A 22,004-nucleotide genomic window follows, 5' to 3' on the forward strand; every position below is an offset into this window, starting at 1 on the left:
TCAGCAAGGATGTGCGAAATTTATAAAAAGTGATATTAAAGTGATATTGTTAGAAACGATTTCTATTTTGAATAAATTCTGTTATTTTTTCACTTTTTATTAATCAGTGAAACCTGAAAAAAATATTACAGGTTCCAAAAAAACATTCAGCAGCACAACTGTTTCCAACTTTGATAATAATAACTGAGTGTCAAATCAGCATATTAGAATGATTTCTGAAGGATCATGTGACACTGAAATTAATAACACACAACAATTGCTGCAATAAAAATATATTTATTTTACATAATTACTAAATTAGAATTAATTGAATGCGAAAAATAAATAACTGTTATTTCATGTTATGACCAAACAAAATATTTATATTTGCTTTTATATGATACATTTTATATAAATATTATAAATGTATACAAGTTTCCCAAAATTTCCAATTAATTCCCATAAATTCCTGTAAATAAATTCTTGTTAAGTTTCCAAATTGGAATTTTTCGAAAATTCCCCAGGTTAAGTTCCTGTGGAATTTTACCGGAAACTTTCCGCCCCTTTGCAACCCTAATCAAGACTTTGTGAAAGAGCGTAATATGACCTCTCCAAGAGTTCAAACATGTCTGTCTCTTGTGTGTTTTCCTGCACTCTTAAAAATAAAAGTTCTCACAGTAATGCCATAGAAGAAACATTTTTGGTTCCCCAAAAAACCTTTCAGGAAGCAGTTGTTAAAGAACCATGTTTTTCTTAGAGTGAAGAACAGTTTAATAATCTAAAGAACTATAAAGAATCTTCTGTGCATTTGAAAGGATGTTAAAGTGTCTTCATGGAACCACAGAAGCCAATAATGAACCTTGATTTTAAAGACTCTAGTCATTTGGTTGCTCAATGTGAACGTCTGTAGGCAGTCGTAAAACACAAACTATGTTGTGAGAGGAAGAGAAGGACTCACTCTTGTTGTAGCATGTGGTCAGCACGGCCTTGTCTGCGGGGCTGCCGCCGATGTGCCATATCTCACCCGCATCGTGCAGGAGAACGCTCTTATTAATCATATTATTCTCATCATCAAAGTCAATGATGTGAATCTGCGGAAGAGAAAAAAGCACAGCGCTGAGGCAGTTAAAAGAGCTGGGACTTCACTCGCAGATATTTACTTCAATATGACAGAAAATTAAATCTCAAACGCTTTTTAACTTCACACACTCCTGACACTGATTTCCCAGCTTTGAAGTGACTTTTGAATCTTCTTATGTTAGATGCATAAAAGTTACGCAAAGCATCACACATTTGAAGAGTTTTTATTTTACTGAGAGACCGCAGGTGCACTGTGGGTAATATTCTACTCCAAGTGATTTCATTGTGTGCATAGAGTAAATGTGTAGACTTCAGAAAATCCTGTTCGAAAACAGAAATACTTCTAATCTGTGATTTTGTCCTGTGAAGTGAAGTCCACTATATGGAGAAAAATCCTGGAATGTTTTCCTCAAAAAGAAGAATTTTGTCAGTTATAAAATTGTTACATTGTATAGTTCAGTATTTACGTTTAGTTTAGTAGTTCACCTTTTACAGTGCGCAACACGAATTTCGTCATCAGAAGAGTACGCGCACCGCCAGATTTTTGCAACAGCGCATACTCTGTACAAGCAGGTCGTGCATGTGCATTTAATTTTTTTTTGCAATAATTAGTTTATCCACAAGGTGGCAGCCATGCCCCGAGGGCGTCGATTCACAAGGAAAACCTGCATAAACAGAACAGACAGGAACGCATGCAAGCTACAGCGACAATGGAGGCCTATATAGACGGGAGATTGTGTGAAGAGGTCAGAAAGTATCCTCATTTGCACAACTCTAGCATGAAAGAATACAAAGACGTTTACATGGGTTGTAACTCAGAGAGATTGCTCAAAATTGTGCATGCGCATGAGTCAAGTGAAGTGTACTTTGCCAGGCTGTGCGCTGGACTGCGCGTGTACACTAGCAAACGTGTAAAAAACGAAGAATACCGAGGGCTTGAGACAGAGAGAGCGCATGCATACGTGAAGGCATCTCTGCATTTCAGGCTGCTGAAAGTTGGAGAGGAAGCCATTAACCTTGAGTTGGACTGCACTGAAGGAGAATTATTAGGCAACGTTATAATTTTATGGAGGGAAGCAATACAAATAAATTCCAATGGCTGGACAGGATAATTGGAGGCACTGGAAGGTTCTGTAATGAGCGCTGGGGATGGAGAGACTCATCGTGATTTATCGGCCCGTGCTCTACAGATGCCGAGTGAATTATCACATGGGCCTTGTCTCTTGCCGTAGTCATTATGTGAAGGAGGGGTCAGGGGCTCAGGTAGAGAATGGCCTCCACTTTAGCTTCATTCAGGCCCAGCTCTCGACCCGAGGACGCTCGGATCAGTAATGGCACACAGGCCTCGTTGTGTGTCGAGGAAACGACCAAGCGCTTTTGATCACAGCAAATAATCATTTTCTTAACATACTAATAATTTTGATACTGTATATGCTTAAAACAAGAACATCATAAACTATTTGGCAGCTTCCAAATGAGAAAATACTCTTAAAGACATACAGTTGTGTAAATAAGGATTTATAACTATATAATAAGAATACATTTTAAATAAAGATGAAAAAATATTTTTTTTTTTATTATTGAGTACAGCCCTGCTCTGATGAAGCTATGATATTTCACAGATACTTTACAAAATAATACTGAATTTACACAAATCATGCAGTTGACATACAGATCCTCCATTCTTAATGCTCTTTTATGATTGCTGCACATAAATCTGGTTTGTCCAGTGAAGCCGCCTTCAATTCTTGACAAATATCCTGCAGGTCATGAAAGTGTAAGTTTTACAGCACTCATGCGCAGCTCTTATAGAGGTTTGCAAACAGTCAGGACTTAAATGATTAAATGTTGTATGACTTTCTCCTGTGGAACATCTTGAAGAATGAAAGTCAATTCCAGTGATGTTTTGGACCTCATTGAGTTTCATTGTGTGGACAAAAACCGTTGAAACATCAAAAATATCTTCCTTTATGTTTCACAGAAGAAATAAAGTCAAACAGGTTTGGATTTGAAACCACATGAGTGACTAAATAACATTTTTTATTTTCTTTATAAAATTAATTAATTAATTAATATAATTAAATAATATAGTTTGATTAAATAAATGTAATTAAATCATATTGATTTTGGATTTTGATGTCTAATGTGTGATGTTATTTATTATTAATCGCCCTGATCTTATTGTTTATCTTATTTATTATTGACCTTAAAGGGGACCTTTTATGCCCCATTTTACAAGATGTAAAATAAGTCTCTGATGTTCCCAGAGTGTGTATGTGAAGTTTCAGCTCAAAATACCACACAGATCATTTTTTTTAGCATGTTAAAATTGTCACTTTTGGGGGTTAAGCAAAAACTCGTTGTTTTAGTGTGTGTCCCTTTAAATGCAAATGAGCTGCTGCTAAGAGGGCGGAGCTTCAAGAGCTGATTCTCCCCGGTGTCAGGATTCAGTCAGGACGCGCGCGCTATGATGTCAGAAACTGTGAATATATGCTGGAATGAGATAGAGCAGGTATAGTTGAGTTTAATTACGGTTAAAACTTATATTTTCTTCTTGTTTTTATTCACTATATTACTACAAGCCTGTTGTAATGGACCCCGTTTGACTTTACTGATGAGTTTTATGACGTTTATTGTACTTCACACAAAAGATGAAGCATCCGCTTTCACTCTAGAAAATCACTGTAAGAGCTCAATAAAACACTGTGCAAGTGTGCATTAAAATATTATTCATAAACACTCTCTCTCTCCCGCATTATCATCAACATACACAGCGAATTACACAGAAACACTCGTTACAACTAACAGTACACAAATATATACTGACCTTATGCCTTTTTCGGGTGGTGCTTAATAAACTGGTAAACGTTATATCTGTAAATCAACTCCGATGAACTGTAATAAAGTGCTCTCACCTTCATTACTGCCGTATCCAGTATCACTCTTGTGTTTTCATGTTCCCTGTTCTGCTTTGATTGAGTTCTGTTCCCTAATTAGTTTCCTTGATTATTAATTAGCTCTACACCTGTTCTGTTTTACCTTGATTACCCTATCTGTGTATTTAAGCCCTTAGCTTCCTCAGCTCATTGTCCCGTATTGTTTGTGCTATTCATGGTTGTATACTCTTTCTCCTGAGTTTTCCTGTGCTCGTTGGATTTAATTATTAAAGTCTCTACTGACAATCCTCATTTTGGCTGCGTGAGATTCTCCAGCTTTGTTGTTGTTGAGCTGTTAAAGCTCCGCCCTCTTCTGGAAAGTGGAGCTCATTTGCATTTAAAGGGACACACACAAAAACGGCATGACGACTGATATTCAGATGTTTTGTTGTGCTTTATTTCCGTGGTATCGTCCTAACATTAGTTAGTGTATTATGAAATGAATTAACAGTAAATATGACACAGACTGTTCAAAAGAGTTCTGTTCTGCATATAGGGCTGAATTCATGGTCTTTTTGACTGGGAAAAAGTGTCCCAATCCTCCTGAATTCCCCAGTGTAACATCATCCCTGGCATCATTACAGCAAATATGAGGATTCAGGATAAATCTGCAGCATGTGTACATTCACTCACCTGGTTATCAAACTTGAGTGACTGTGTGCCCACGAGAAACCTGATGGCATCTGTCTCAGCTGTCTGAGCTGTCAGAGCACGCGCCTGAAACATGAGCAGAGGAATACAGCCATGCATTAATCACACACAGCCAAAACACAGTACATTTGTGACACAAAAAGCCTGCCAGCTGCTGCCTACCTACACTGCATTTCATCGGTGTGTTCATTAGTGTGTGTTCTTGAGCATGTACAAACAAAATGTTACCTAAAACACATGCCTTTAAATATATATGTTTGTATTCAGTAATATGCACCTTCTCTTTTATTTTTGCCATGACAAATAACATATGAAAATGTCAATCATAGTGTTATGATAGCCTGTCCTACCATCTGCTTCCACACATACAATGATATTTGGATATATATCTCTCCATTTGCCATGTTTAATACAAAAACACTGATATTAATCATATTACAAACACAGGCACTAGTGTGTCTATATGAGATTGTAGTGTGTAAGAATGAAAAGGTAAACAGAACTGCAGTACCTGAAACTCCAGCCCATAAATAACCGGTGCATCATCCTCCATCTTCACTCATTCATTTACTCGTTTATGATCTAATTCTGAGCAAAGCATTCTTCTGTTTATCAAACACTAATGACATGTACAGCAGTTCCGCGAAACTAAAATGAGACATACGGAAACGGCGTACGGAACTCGCGTAACTCTGTTCTGTGTAAATTCGTGCGTAGTGTTTTGTGAACGGAAGTGTTTTCGAGAATAGCAGCCTCCTCCGTAGCGCAGATGTTTGACACCTTTCGCACACCGTAGGGTTCTCTTCTCCGTCAGTGCGCATGCGTGTGTTTACACTGCTATCATCAGCGCTCATTTCACTGAAGGTAAAATCATCTTTTACTCTTTTACTAAAGTTTACTATAGTATAGTTTCTCTCTGTGTGTCAGTGTTGTGAAGAATATGACGGTCTCCTGAATGTCAGTTCAACAGTTGTATTTTAGTCTACATTCATCATGTTGTTGATACAGAGCTCTTCAGACATGATATTATTGATAAACTGTGTTTTAATCATGTTTATCTTCCAAAATGTTTGGTTTCTATCAATGTTTATATAATGAGTCCATGAAGCTCATTTGACATTCTGTTATTCTTATTATTCAGAAACGATCGATTTCAAGGTTTTTTATTATTATTAAAATATGAGTGTATTTCTCTGTTATTTGGACAGCTGATTTGTGTTATAAGTAATGCGATAAATTAATGTTTTCTTAAATATTATTTCGCAAACTCCAGCAAAAAAATATAAATATTGCAAATGTGTTGTGTTATATGAATATAAGAAACCACAGTATGAATGCTCTTGTGAAAAAGTGTGCTTGAATTGTACAATTACTTATAAATTTTAAAAGTATATTTAAAAAAAAAAAAAATTATTTGCACATAATATAATATTAATGACTTTAATGACTATATATGCTTGTAAAAAAATTTGCAATTTGAAATAATGTCACATTAAAAATTTTACTTGAAAGTACATTTTAAATCATTATGTTTTAATAATCTTGAGGTCAGAAATGGTGAACATAACTTATGAGCAATGCATTTAAGTCAAGTCAATATTGCGTTACTTATTTGAAAAAAGTGACGGATATTTTATTGTAAGTTGAAAAGTAATGCATTACTTTACTATTTACTTGAAACATCTGATTACGTAACTTGCATTACATGTACTGCGTTACCCTCAACACTGCTTATGTTTTAAAGGAGTCATGAACTGTTTTGTTTTGTTGTTTTATAATGTTTCCTGGGGTGCACTTATAATGTTAGTATGCTTTTAAGATCAAAAATTGTCATAATTTAGAAATAAAAGGCATTTTTCCTACCCTGATTTAATCCTCTGATTTGAACGCTCTGTTTTAAGGGGCGTGTCTCTGTGAGACTTCAGTGTAAACGCCCACTGCTGTGATTGGCTGACATCTTTGAATATGAAATAGCTAGTATTACTCTTCTGGCACGTTTTAACTATTACAGCTCTCAAGGTTAACTAATCGTGAATCAAGATCTATGGCATTACATTTAGATCTATAGCATTATATTCAGATGGTGGCATGAAAGGTTGCAGTGATGATCATGTAGTCGATCACAGACATGTTGTTGAGCTCATGAAAGCAGTGATCGCGTCACTGAAACTCAGTTTCTGCACACTAACTAATGGTTTCATCATAACTAACAGTGCAAACGCGATGTAACTAAGAGATTTGTTGAATAAAACAGGAGTTTTGGTGCGAGTCCAGAATGTTAAACTCACTCTGTTTGATTGACAGCTCCTGCGATTGTAAAGGGAGCGTTCTTTGATCGCTTTCTTTATATAATTTAAATAACAGTTTAAATAACAGATTATTTTCCTCCTACTAAGAGAAACAAGGTGAAGTTGAGCGTTTAGTCACTGGTTTGATTTACTGACACACACACAAAGATCATGTGACTGTACATGAATCATTAATATCAGATCAGGCATTAGAATGAACACAGTTACTGACATGTTGTTGCATTACTGTCGAGTTCATATCGTAAAAGTGTGTTTGTGTCGAAATGTGATTGATTTACCAAAGAATCCACAGTGAAATGAACCGAATACAAATAAATAAAGCTCAACTGAGACATTCACATTGATGGAAATAATAATAAAAGTTCACTTATTTTAATGTTGACTAACATACTAAGCACATGTAAAGTATTTGATTTATAATTTAATTTTAACTGTAACATGTATTTAATATACATTTAAGCTATAATACCAATTGTAAATATCATGCAGTTAAGTGTCTGAAAACATTACATTCAGTTCACACATATCTGTAATAAGAATGCTAAAGTGTACTTGTTTTTCACAAGGGTGTTTATGTGAGTATAATTCCTCAGCCTGATTGATTGATCTCGGTTTTGTTTGGCTGGGAATCACAGGGAATATCCAGGCTGGAGTCATGGACAGCAGTGAAGGTCCGGCTCACAGGCCTGTTACTCTGGATATAGATGGAGCCGGTGAGACTCTCGAAGCCTCTGTCCCGCCCCAGACCGACCCCGCTGAAGCGTCTTTCCAAGAGGAGAGCATCGACCTGGACGCCGAAGCGTTCACGTCACCGCAGGATGACAGCACTCACTCTGTGAGCTTAATGGACAAGCTGAACGACCAGATGATGGAGAGCGTGATGATCTCAGACTCCCCCAACAGCGAGGAAGAGGACGTCGTTCCCATCGACTCACTTTTGGGTCAGAATGAAGATGAGGATGTGTCGGAGTCCAAAACACCGGATGGAGATACAGAAGAGCGAAAAGACAGCGGTGCTGCCGAACCTGAGGAGACATCAGAGCCTTTACATGACGAAGAGAACGAAGAGAAGATTGCACAGACGGATGACAAAAGGGAAATTGTTCCCCCATACGACCCAAACCCAGAGTCTCCCAAAGCTCAGGAGACAGCGCTCGAGATAAATATAGATACGTCCCCCAAAGAGGAGCCTGTCCCGGTGTGTACCATCTTCAGCCAGGCTGTGCAACCCAAAGCACAAGCCCTGATGCCCGACGGCTTTCAGCCCACGCTAGTAAAATCTCCCAGTTTTACCATCGGCAGCTCAGAAACCCCCAACAAACTCATTCCTCAAGTGTGCCAGCCCAGTCCCAGCCTCAGTAAGTTCTTCACAGACAACGCCGTGGTCAACCCCGCCTCGGACTTCTTCGATTCCTTCACAACATCCACCTCGTTCATATCAATCAGCAACCCGAATGCAGAGCTGCCCAAGACGGCCACCACTCCAGAATCTCCGCCGGCCCCCGGGCTTCAGGAAGCTGTGCCGACCAGCACCTACTTCACCCCAGCTGCTACAAAACCACAAGTGAGCCCCGCGGAGCCCGTGAACAAGCTCCAGGCCGTGTTCTCAAGCGGCGACGACCCGTTCGCATGTGCCCTGATCACCAGCGAGCTGGATAAGCGCTATGACGCCTGGCTTCCCTCAGACGACACCAGGAAAGTTCTGATATCGGTGGCCACACAGCAGATCAGTCCTGTTCAGATTGACAGAGAGCAGCTGGCCATGCCTGGACTCAGGTTTGACAACCTACAGGTCAGTGCAATTGTAAAACAGTGCATGAGGATTCTTTTATCTTATTTTTTGTGTTGCAAACAAAAACAGCATGCAGATTTGATACGAAATAAGACTATATAATGACAGAATTTTATTATATTTTAGGTGCTCCTTTAAAGTCCACATGAATTCAAAAGTCGAGGAGTTTTGTGCCTTTGGGCCCTATTTTAATGGTCTAACCTCATGGTCTGAAGCGCAGGTGCAGGTGCACTTAAGGCGTGTCCGAATCCTCGTTTGTTAGTTTAACGACGGAAAAAATGGTCGGCGAATGGTCCAAAAGGGTTGTCCCTATCCTCTTAATGAGTCATGGGTGTGTTTTGGGAGTAACATGCAATAAACCAATCAGAGTCTCATCTCCCATTCCCTTTAAAAGCCAGTTGTGCCTGCGCCATGACGGATCCGCTATTTACATGCCGGAATTTGCCAGGGGAAACACTGAGCGCTTATCCAGTGAGGAATCCTTTTAATATTTAAAAATGTGTGTGTGCTGCTGTGTGTGTAATATCAGAGTGCACACGTGTTGTGCACCCACCTATAGGCGCATATTACTAACACGCTCTTTAAATAACACAATACTGCAGGTTTTTGTTGGTCAATGTCACAGTTGTTTTCAGCTCCTCAAAATAGCAACATGCCAACAATGCACCTGAACACACCTCGTTTCAGACCAGCACGCCCATAGGTGAACAGATGGGCACGAGTGCATTTGCTATTTAAACAACGTGCCGCAGGACCTGAAAATAATAACTGCGTCAGGCTGACACTAGCAAACTTGCGTCGTGCCTGCCGTCGCATTGTGCCGGGTGTGTGATAGGGCCCTTTGAGTCCATCTATTATAGGCTGAGATGTTACCTTTAGGGTTACTTTAGCATAACTAAAGGTCAAAAAAGGCTTTTCATGCACCTCACCTTAACTTTCTGTTTCGGGTTGGAAATATGTGAGGGCTACCATGTTTGAAAGGATTTTAAAGACATTAATACTTTTATTCGACAAGGATGCATTAAATTGGTCAAACATGACAGTAAAGACTTTTACATTGTTGCAAATGTTTTTTATTTAAAATAAATGCTATTCAAATTCAAATTTATTTATAAAGCACTGAATAAAAACAACAGCAACGTTGACCATAGTGCTGTACAAACAATGACACAATAAGAAGACAACTTTTAAAAAAGGATCACATCCATATAGTTATATAGCCTAAGTAAAAATATAAATAAACCTTAAGACAATCAAAGAACATCTTAAACTAGGATCAGAAGAGGCATTTATGATACTAGCAACCTCCGCAACTTCTATGATCAAACGCTATCATAAAAAAATATGTTTTCAAATGGCTTTTAAACTGGTCGAGCGTCGGTACGTTCCTAATATATAACGGCAAGCTGTTCCATAATTTAGGGGCAGAGACCGCAAATGTGCGATCCCCTCTGGAGTTCATCAAATCATCATATCAGAATGATCTCTGAAGGATCATGTGACACTGAAGACTGGAGTAATGATGCTGAAAATTCAGCTTTGATCACAGAAATAAATTACACTTTACTATATATTCACATAGAAAACAGCTGATTTACATTGGAATAATATTTCACAATATTACTGTTTTTACTGTATTTTTGATCAAATAAATGCAGCCTTGGTGAGCAGAAGTTTTTTTAAAAAACATTTTTAAAATCTCACCCAAACAGTGTATGTCCATTTCACATTGTCTTTAAACTGCAGTGAATAAAAGTGAAGACATGGTGAATTGGGCTGGGATAATAAATCGTTGAATCGCAAATCGGGAAATGATTCTGGATCCATTCTGAGATTTTCTGAATGCATCGCGATTCTCTCTCAAAATGATTCGGAGCTTAGTTTTTAACAGCAGATGGCGCTGCTTTAGAAACAGCCGCACACATGCTTCCAGTTCCTTACACACATCACTTCAACCTTCTATACAATAATCAAAAAGTTCAATAAGGTGCAAATGGAATGCCGAATGCACGAGTGCTCTTCTTCATGAGCATGTGGTTAAAAACCAGCCTAGAGCGCCATCTGCTGTTAAAAACTAAGCTCAGAATCGTTTTGAGAGAGAATCACCATGCATTGGGAAAATCTCAGAGAATCAACACACGAATCGAGATGAATTAAGCCCTATTAGTGAATAATAATCTCTGTCCATCTGTCTCATTGTTCTCAGTGTGGGAACACTCTGAAACAGGAATCGAAGCAGAAACGTAATCTCTTTGATTTGCAGGGCGACGCGGTGAAAGATCTCATGCAGCGTTTTCTGGGCGATCAGGCAGCTATGAAGAGACAGGTGCTCTCGGCCAACTCAGTGGAGCAGAACTTCCTGGGACTCAAGCGACTGATAGTGAGTAGCAGACCATGATTGCTCCTTCATGGACTTCTTCACGTCTTCCTAGTTTTTGACTCATTTCAGCAAAGACAGACACGTGTATGTGTGTTAAGGCTGGAATACAGTACACATTTTAAAGCAGACCTTTTATGCAAAATTCACTTTCATGTTTGACCACAGATGTGTGTAAACAACCAGCCTATACTGGTAAAAATCCACCCACAGCCATATAGTGTTGGTAGCACAATACAATAGGTAGCACACCGGACTGCTTCACAAACGAGGGTCAATTCAACACAAAAGATGAACATGACGGCACATGCTAGTGGATGAGTTGAATCAACTCCACAGCAACTACATCAATTTATCCACTAACCATTCAGAAACGTCTAAAAGTTGTAACTTCTTCCTGAGTCTCTCCATCAGTGTCGACTCCGGTTTGAACAATGTAAGGCTGAACACTTTCCTCATTTTGGCTGCGTGAGATTCTCCAGCTTTGTTGTTGTTGAGCTGTTAAAGCTCCGCCCTCTTCTGGAGCAGCAGCTCATTTGCATTTAAAGGGACACACACAAAAACGGCGTGTTTTTGCTCACAGCCAAATAGGGGCAAATTTGACAAGCTATAATAAATGATCTGTGGGGGATTTTGAGCTGAAACTTCACACACACATTCTGGAGACTTATTGTACATGTGTCAGTTTGCTCAAAATCAGAGATAAAATCTTGTACTGTAATGAATTCCAGCCTTTAGTTGGAAAATGGCAGTGTTTTTCTGAGACTAGGGGTGAACAGATGATCAAAATATAGTATGACAGTACTATAGTAGTCACTCACAATATAGTTACTGAATTAAATCTTTTCACAGTAAGCCCAAGGTTGATGGACTGATATTTCCACCTCCAGCAATGGCCAGTATGTCACACAATGTGTTCAGCTCTGTGTTGGATTTCTAAAATCCAGTCTACATCCACATGACATGCACACAAGTTCTTGCTTGAAATTATAGAAATCAAGACATGTCTGTTCCTTATTCCCACATGCAAATATCATCAAGCTGTGTAGATAGCTACGACTACGACTTGGTAATACTGAAAAATATGGTGTAGGATGTAGGGTACGTGTACACTGATAAATAATGTATTCGTTTAATTGAGACACTGCAGATGTGCACTGGTCACCATGATGGTTTTGAATGGCTTTAAATATGATTGTAATCATTTAGATGAGGAAAATACATGTGCAGTGTCATATAGACTACATGAAGTTATAATGAGAACACGACTGTAAGAGAATGTATATCGGGAAGATTTGATATATTTGTGGCATATACATGGTATATTGTGTGTGTGTGTGTGTGTGTGTGTGTGTGTGTGTGTGTGTGTGTGTGTGTGTGCAGTGCTGTATCAGGCAACATGAAGTGCCAGCTGTAGCCCTAGGGGCCCAAAATGACTGCCTCACTGATTTACCTCTGAACACGAGCGTCAGACTAATGCAGACAGGCCTGAGATGCACAGCCTCGCCTGCTGTGCCCACGTCCTTCACTGGATGACAAGGATACACTAGATGTGTGTGTGTGTGTGTGTGTGTGTTAGTGCTGAGGCAGCCTGTAGTGTGGAAGCATGAGCTCTAATCCCCAGATCCCGGACTTCACAGGCAGGATCAAGAGGAGAAACGTGTTTGAGGCTCAGAGTTACTGAGACACACGCAGGATTAGACATTCACAGACACTGCATTGTATCGCTCTTAAAGACCCTGTGTGTGTTAACAAATACATTTACATGTGCATCTCGCTTTTATCCAAAGTGACTAACATTGCATTCAAGGTATACATTCATTTCACTGCAAAAATACTCTGTATTTCTGTCTTGTTTTCCAGCACAAATATCTAAACATTATTAAATAAAGATGCATTTACTGGAAAAACAAAATGACATAAGATTTTAAATCTTAAAAATGTTAAAATTAAGTGAATTTGTGCTAAAAAAAAAATAAAAAAAAAAAAATAATATAAAATCTGCCAACAGCAGAAGAAAAATAATCTTGTTTTCTCTCTGAATTAAGTTTATTGACAGATATATTGTTTTAAGCATAAACTCACTTAATTTTAATATTTTTTTTTTTTCTGTTTACAGTGCTTAATATCTTCAGTCATTTTGCTTCTAAGGTAAATGTATCTTGATTTAAGAATGTTTAGATATTCCAGCTTAAAAACTTTGGTTGCCTTAAATCAAATTAGTCATTTCAACTTAAATGAGATTCATCTAAAAAAAAAAAAAAAAAATAGTTGAATATAATTTAAGTACTAAGTTGCCATGACTTACTGATCGTATTTTTTTTTGATCGTGTGCCCCCCAAATATTGATAAATACATGACTGACAAAAAATGCAATTAATTAAAAAATATTGCAAATTAAAAAATGTAATTTGACATATCCCATTCAAACTTTCAATAGAAAATGTGGACCAAAAACTGAAATCATCAAGCCATTTCATTTTTTAATATGCCTAAATTAACCTTTAAGAAGGGTATGTAAGATGTGTTTCCAAATACCGTCATTTTCCGGTTCACTGCTTCTGTTTGGCTTTCCTCTGGGGCGTGTTAAACTACAAACCCTTGAGGGAGAAGCGCCGCTGTGTGTTGAATTGTTATGCTGAATTATATCACGTACTTGCTGAGGTCATGTGGTAATTTGACTTTAAACTTTACTTTAAATGTAGTCGGAAACTGGTTTTGATAATGTGCAATTGAGCATGTGAATGTGTCTGGTTCTTTGAACTGTAAGCCAGGAGTACAGGCCTCATACTGAGCGTTATGAAGTCAAATTTATTTGTGTAGCCCTCTTCACAATACACATCTTAATATTGTCATGGTTGGTTGTGGTTAAGCACACGACGAAAGGAACAAAAACAGTCTTTGGTAGTAAATTCCACTAGGAACATGTAGGAGAATCAAAGGGAAGAAGCTCAGGAAACAACCACACTTAACATAAACAATACCGGGCAATGAAACAAAGAAAACTGAGGGATTTATACTGCCTTCACATGCTCTCGGGTAAATTGAAATACGTAAATATCGTAAATACGAGTTTCCTAGGTAAAAAGTTAAAACATGAATGCGATGAGCTCGTAATAATGACTTCAGAAGTGGGAATTATCAAATTTCCAATAGTACGTGAAGGCAGCATAATTACAAGGGAGAGAAATCAACTGGACATTAACAGGTGCGTAGAGCTAATTAACAACCAGGGAAACTAACTAGGGAACACAGACAAGCCAGAAGAGGAAGAGAAAAAAAAAAAAAAACAGAACCAAAACAGAACATGCATGTTACTGTAGCAGATTATCACATTATTATTACAACAATTACAGTAAGTACCACTAGTAACTAGAAAAATGGTTCTTTTAACAGAGTAAATGTAGTTGTTTTCACTATTAACAGATATAATTATAAGCAATCTGAATGAATGCATTTTGAAAATATGACTATTTAAAATAAATCAAATGAATGCAAATAGTTAATAATAAACCATGCTATCTGTTTCATTTATCTGTGACTGACAAATATGCATCAAATTAAGTTTATTAGACTGTTTATGTTAAAACTGTTATCAAATGGATGGAGATTTTATATGAAATTCAAATACGTACATCTTAAATTTAGGCCTAATTATTTTAGTTTATTTATTTTAGTGCAAAAGTGATTTTGTTTGCACTGTGCAAAATAGTTTGGAAGGGGTTGAATGACATTTGTTATGATCCTTGTGATTGTAGTTCATTTCTATTTTAATTTTATATATATATGAGCAATATCACACTCGTAGCCGTGCAGTATGACTATATTAGCACAGCTATGTTGATATAGAGCCATATCGCACGGCTACGAGTGTGATATTGCGTTTATACAACAGCACAAGTGTGTAAATAAAATAAGAACAACAACAGAGTGCCTTTAAAAGCCTCTTTTGTGAGGAACTACTTCCTTCCGCCACAGACTCAAATCTCAAGTTGACAGTTTGACTGTTACTAATTCTACAACGTCACTTCAGAACTAGTAATGAGGAATGTTGAGTCGCTTCATTGAAGCTCACTGTAATATGTGGAGTATTATGAGAGAGAGATGGACTAAACGAGTGTTTTACCTGCATCTGATAGAGCATTCATTCTTCAGGTTGATGTCCATAATATTATATACACAGCAGAAAATCAGTTTGAATGTCCGCAGAGGAGCACAACATCTTTGTCTTTGTCCTTTTAAAAGTTAAGGGGATTTCCCACAGCGCTAAAACAACTTCCTTGTTCTGAATCAGTCAGAAAGAGAGTCTTTGCTGCCAACTAATGGAGTAATAAAGTAACTTTCACTGATACTATTGACGGACTCTTTCTCAAATACTGCATATTATTTATATAAAATAATATTTATTGAACAACAATATTTAAATTAATTAACAACAATAGCCATCATAAAAGACATAAACACAAGCAAACAAAAAACACAATCAAATAAACAAATAAACATAAGCAAACAATTTAGTAAAACATACAAAATTAGCACTCTAGTAGCACTCTTAAATATAGCCTAAATATTGGTTTTATGAAATAAAATTTTCCCCTTAACCCAAATAATTTCGCTCTGGAACAAGTAATAGATTAATAAGACTAAAGGTTGCCTGTTTGATATACCCCAAATTAATTATATTTTTAACCACAATCTACATAAGAGCCAGCCAAATTCCTGAAGCACTGGCCGAGATGAAGCTGTTCTCTGCGGGTACACGAGCTCTGAACGACCGCTGACTGCCTGGAGCTCACATCTGCAGAAGCGTCTAAACAAATATTAAAATAGGTACTATGTTTATGAGTCACATATTTGAGGTATAAATAACTACATTCTCACCTAAAAAACTATTAAAACCACATTTCGTGACACAACAACTTCTGAAAAAATATGGTGGATTTGCTTGACCGCCTTGACACTTGCTGCAAGTGGAATGAGACTGGGAGAATATCACACGGCTCTCAGCCATTCGGATTCGAGAACCAGAAAGAACTGTTGTAATATATATATATATATATATTTTTTTTTTTTTTTTCTTTCTTATATGTACATATATTTAAGATGTAACTGTTAAAATGGTCCTGAACTGGGACTAGTGTAGAAGTACATACTGATCCAGATCTGTCATCCCCAGAGTAAAAACTGCTCAGACAGCGAGAAAAGTCTCACATACACCACAACATGTGCCGTTCATCTGAACCTGAGAGAAAATCACTCGTTCTACAGAAGACGGATGCCTCAGCCGCCCTTGTTTCCACTTGATCATTTCTCTCTTTTCTTCTGGTCTGGCTCTTGTCGTCTCCGTACGGGGTTCCAGTGATTATTTTTAGCTCCTAATCTTGGTCTTATTTCTCGCGGCACCATCCTGACTTCCTCTCCAGCTGTTCATAATATTGTTATCCATCTTATTTTCTTGGCCGCAAAGCTTTGAATCTCTCTCAGTGCAGCCCATAAGTGTGCATTGAGTGTAGACAGTGAGAGAGTTACAAAGACAGCTAACATTTACATTTATAATGAAACCGTTTTAAAGTTGAAGATTGTTGGTTTTCTTCTCCAAGGCTGTCTTTTCCATTTTTGTGTTTTTTCTTTACAATGTCAAAAAACATTTGTATAAATATATACAAATATAGCATTCACTTCTCTAGCATTTACATTCAGAATGGTTTCAAACTGATTTTCAGCTTCATCTATTGAAGATACTTTAGCATAAAATCATTAAAAACTCACCAGATCTTGTGATTTTGTTGAACTAGCAGGTGAAATATGAAATGGAGAATTTTCACAGAATCAAGACTGAATTTGATATTGCTTGATTTTTAATAACGATTCAATAAATATCTGATGGTGTTGAGGTGAAGTCAAGCTGTGAAACCTGATAAAGATTTAAATGAGCCTCTTCCTTTTGTCGGACCATAATCCTGATGTTCCTTTACTGTCTCAAACTGTCAAAGAAAGCAGAGATAAGCAAGACCATGGTTGAAATGTCTGAAATGAGTAAGAATTTCATTAAAAGTATCCAAAGATTTTTTGTTTAAAATAGAGATCGCAATTCTCAATACTGAACCGACATCTAAACAAAAATAACATGTCATTTACAAAGTGTTATCTGTTATCACTCTATTAAATAGATTTGAGTGAATGATTCAATGACTCACTCATAAAGAGTGCACTTCATTACCGGATGAATCAGCATTTTTTGAACGAATCTCTTGAATGAATGATTCAATGACAAACACATTTTTAACAGTCACCTGTCTACACCTATAGGGTAACGTTGTAATCGATACAGTCGTTATTTGAAGCATCAAGTTCCTTTCAAAAGATGATTTACTCTATTTTGATCGCTACCGTAGACATCAGTGTTTATATCTAACTATAAACTTTTATCTCAGTACTTCTGTGATAATATGAGTGTTTGTAAGACAGAAACAATGAACTCTGTTGTTGATAAGAGCTGTTTCAGAACTCAGATCTGAATGATCGCTGGGATTGTACTTGACAAAGGTTTAATAGACAGAGCCCAGTTGGTGTAATTTATGAATAAGATCAAGTGGGTGTTTTAATTGAGATTGTGATCTTTTATCGATCAATCGTGCAGCTGTAAAACATGGCAATTCTAATTAATGAGTTGCTGTTACTTTAGCTGGTTGATTCATCAGTCCACACAGGACTTTTGATTCCGTCGGCATCACACAAAGTCCATTATTCAGCCTGGGCTCTGCTGGCATGGGCTCTAACGCTTGTCTGTTGTGTCATTAGTTCTCTGATTCAGATTAGCTTTGGCCTTCAGAGGATATGGAATATTTGGTAGATGGTTTACCACCATAAACCTTACATGAGCATTTTTTATATATATCAGATTTGTCTGAAACATTAACAGATGCTTTTCCAACCTGAGAAGGTAACAATGCGACAACAGCAGCAGCTTTCTGTGCTGCATGTAGAAAAGTCTTCAATGAGGTTAGCATGGATTACTTTCAGTAATTAACCTCTGGCCAGCAGGGTCTACCACAGTCTTCTTTGGTGTTTTAGGTTGTTTGAACCCTTTTCTGAATTCTTTCTTCTTTATAATACACTACTAAGCTTGTGATATCTGCTCAGGTTCTGATCAGCCTTCTTTCCTGCCAGACGCTTTTTATTCGCTCAGAAAAGGAAACAGAATATTACTGGTTTCTCCAGAAACGAGGGAACTGTGTGGGTCAAAATCAGGAAACACTGCCATTGTCTCTGTGATGAAATTATAAGCAGAACTTAGTGAACTTACTCTCATAGATCCAGTTTTCAAGGTTATATGAGTACACTGTATAGAATTAATGAAAAATTGATTACATATTTATGTAAATAAAATGCAATGCTTTCACTGTCTATGTAGGGTTTTTTCCCCCCTATAATTGGAGTTTAAACAGAATTATAATTCAACTCTAAATGGTGTACAACCCTTCTTCAACCCAAAACTATTTCACATATTCTGTTTTTGTCCAATGACCAGTTGTCATTGAATCATTGATTTAAAAAGATTCAATAATGCTGATTCATCCGGTAATGAAACAAGCGAACTCTTTATGAGTGAGTCATTGAATCATTCACTCAAATCTATTTAATAGCCTGCAGCAGTTTTGAATTCTTTTGGTTTCGTTGTTTCTGTGCATTCATACCTCTGTTTACTGCCTAGTTTGATTTGTTGCCATAGTGCTTTTGTTTATTCCTCACCTGTTCCTTGTATCACTTTACTTCTGTTTCCTTGGTTCATTGTCGGATCTTTCGTTTACAAAGCTGTTAAGTTTGTATTCCCATTATGAAAGAATCATCATCTTTACTCCTATAAATGATCATCTTGTGTTTTTGTAATAAAAGCCAAAAATACGTCCTGCTCCTTCAGCTCCACAACCAAACTGAAAAAACAGGGACTTTGTAGCACTTTTGGGTTAGTAACAATGAATACCTGTTTTACAAGGCTGTAGTTACATATTTAGGATTTAGGAAATGCATTGGCATCCTTTTATGTGAATATTCTCTCCATAATCATGTAGCATCAGTGAAGTCAGACTGTAAAGCTGTAAAAAGCATTCACGTCACTTATAAACTAACATTTTCAGTGAGCTCCGACTTGTACTGCTGCAGATTCATTTTGCCGTTGATAGCGTTGTCACAGAAACACGTAATTCCGAGTCTGAGGACGTAAACAGCTCCAAGTGGAGTGTCATGTGTTGTCATCTCGTAATTATGGTGTGAACCCAACACTAGTTTCAATGAAATGTCTTGCTTTAGAAGTGATTTTGGTGAAAGTGTTCAAAAACATTCAGTGTGAACTATACGCAGAAGTAAAAAGGGATAGTTCACCCAAAAATTAAAATTCTGTCATCATTTCCTCACTCTCAAGTTCCAAACCTGTATGAATTTCTTTGTTCTGCTGAACACAAAGGAAGATATTTGGAAGAATGTCACTAACCAAACAGATCTTGCCCCCTATTGACTACCATAGTAGGAAAAATAAATACAAATACAGAATAAAAATAACATAGAATAGTTTTGAAAACAGCTGACAAAAAGCAAAAACTAATGTATCATTACATAAACTTAATGTCTAAAGTTAAAGTTTGTATTTATGTTTAAGCTCAATGAAAGCAAGACTTGCCGACGGGTCTCGCTGTAGATCGGGGATGATCGAGTTCACACGCAGAATGTCCGACTTTGAGTGGAGCTCCAGACATTATTTCCTTGAAGATGGTGGGAAAAATCCAAATTCCGATCTGTATGGAATGCATCATTAGACCCTACTCTAATTAGTCTCCCTAACAGACGTTTCTGTAGCTAAAATCATTTCCAGGCCCTGCGTGTTCTTCCGCCAATAGTTATAGAAACCATGAAAATGTTCGTCCGGTGCAAAAGCCCCTAATGATGACAGGGAATGATCCCTTTAAAAGAGCTGAGTCTCTGATCCATCTTGTGCGTGCATTTGGAGTCCCCAAGTGTGCAGTACATCAGAAAGAACCCTCGTTTCCACCGTCATTGACGTCTGTTATGTTTTATCTCAGTGGCAGCTGCTGCTTTTGCCCGTTTCCCTGCCAGTGGTTTTCGGCTTCATTTGCCCCTCTAATGAAGATTTAGAGGCTCCGACAGAAGAGAGAGAGAGCAGGACAGAAGGAAAGAGCAAGCATTTTCAATGCTTGTGAAAATATAGAAGAAAGACTAAAGTCTCAGGATGAGAAAAACAAAACAGACAAACAGCATGCCATCTAAGATACATGTCCACAAAAAGTGCCAAAATCCAGTGTTCTCCTCAAATCCACAGTTAGAATGGTGTGAACATTGCATGTGTAACCAGCAAATTGCACAATGTCAAATTGTGAGTCTGAATGAATTCAAAATGTGAATATAGTCTTTTATAGATTGTATAGTAAGGGTAGACGTGATATTGAATATATGGTGGATGAAGGCTGTGAGGGATAGATTTTAGGGTTGTTACTAATAATTAGTCGATTAATCTAGTGATTGATTGTTAAAGGTACAATATGTAAGAATTCTGTCCACTAGAGGTCGCTAGAGGTCTATTCAAAACAAAGGCATAGCTTGATGACGCCAAGTTTGAGCACTGAATCTTGGGATATGTGGTCTTCACCTCATCAGACGGTGCAAAAGAATAGGGATAGGACTCAGGAAGAAATCATGTTCATGGATGTGATTATTAACGTTACTGTAGTGTGAAGCAGAGCAGGAGCGAGTGTTGTGGAGCTGAATGAGGAGCTGGAGCGATTGATCAACACACGCCTCACGAACAGCGGGACTTTTATTATGACACAGTCGCCGGCGCTGCTTCCGCTTTTCCGGTCATGAGTATGAGGTAACGCAGCTCTGTTTATCATATTAGATACATTTGAGAGTGTTGAAAATTATGTTATAACGTTACTCTGAGCGTTCGCTCGGCGGCTGCTGTGAGACACTGTTACACACTGCAGTAAGATAGATACATTTTACAATATCAGATTAAATGATGGATGATTGTGTTGATAAATGGCATGCAATTAATTTTAAAACATATTGTATGATGGAGAAAATGCTGTATTACTGTTACTAAAAATAAAGCTGCATCTGATTATGCTATAGCTACTGAGAGTGTTTTTCTCTGAGGCATGGTAAAGCATGAGACTCGCAAAACATCAAGAAATGATTTGAAGACTAAATGTGTTGAGCTATATAACAACAATTAGTTTTCTTGTCTATAAATATATCAAAACAGTTGTTCTCTTGTCTATTAAAATGTGTAATATTCTAAAGCATCTTTGGTGTTTCCATGGTTTCTACAAAATAAAACCGGAAACCGAGGGTAACGCGGGTATGACGCCATTGACAGGCGACTCCTCACACGTCCCGGAGCCTTGGTTAAAACTGCAATTTTCTCACGATTTACAAATAGTTGGAAACATTTGGTATATTGTAAGTACTCAAGTGAACAAAATATATAACACTGGCCTAGAGGTTTTTGGATATTTTACTGCAAAAATATTACATATTGCACCTTTAACAGTTGATGGAATTGAACACAGAATTAAGTTCTCTTTCGCGTATTCTTGCACTTGCACGGACAAATACACAAAGAAAAATTATGTCAAATACCTGTCATTTGTTTATTTGTTCTTATTTTATTATTGACTGTTCACTTTCATAATGTTTGAACTTTATATTAGTCCAGCTAGTAGTTTTTGCTGTGGTATTGAAATTCACTGTGAAATTTCACTGGTATCTAAAATTCTGGTGTCATAAGAAGCTATTTATTAGAATATTAACAATTAAACAATAACCATCTTATTTTATTTATTGATTTTGTGGCAGGGCAAGTA

At 37.4% G+C, this 22,004-nt stretch overlaps 2 protein-coding genes across 2 annotated transcripts in view; one reads left to right on the top strand and one right to left on the bottom strand.

The window, feature by feature from the left end:
- The window catches only part of eipr1 (EARP complex and GARP complex interacting protein 1), a 53,510-nt gene extending 48,217 nt beyond the window's left edge, over positions 1–5,293 (bottom strand). Inside the window, exons 1-3 of the mRNA XM_067367778.1 lie at positions 5,158–5,293; positions 4,629–4,712; positions 938–1,070 (exon numbers count right to left, since the gene is read on the bottom strand). Coding sequence (XP_067223879.1) covers positions 938–1,070; positions 4,629–4,712; positions 5,158–5,199 — 259 coding nt within the window. The 5' untranslated portion in view covers positions 5,200–5,293. The remainder of the gene's footprint in view (positions 1–937; positions 1,071–4,628; positions 4,713–5,157) is intronic.
- Positions 5,294–5,437: 144 nt separating this feature from the next.
- Positions 5,438–22,004, top strand: part of trappc12 (trafficking protein particle complex subunit 12) — a 29,099-nt gene continuing 12,532 nt past the window's right edge. Inside the window, exons 1-3 of the mRNA XM_067367996.1 lie at positions 5,438–5,510; positions 7,591–8,747; positions 11,011–11,127. Coding sequence (XP_067224097.1) covers positions 7,611–8,747; positions 11,011–11,127 — 1,254 coding nt within the window. The 5' untranslated portion in view covers positions 5,438–5,510; positions 7,591–7,610. The remainder of the gene's footprint in view (positions 5,511–7,590; positions 8,748–11,010; positions 11,128–22,004) is intronic.

This window comes from Chanodichthys erythropterus, chromosome 18, assembly GCF_024489055.1.
Source record: "Chanodichthys erythropterus isolate Z2021 chromosome 18, ASM2448905v1, whole genome shotgun sequence".
In the NCBI taxonomy this organism is placed as follows: Eukaryota; Metazoa; Chordata; class Actinopteri; order Cypriniformes; family Xenocyprididae; genus Chanodichthys; species Chanodichthys erythropterus.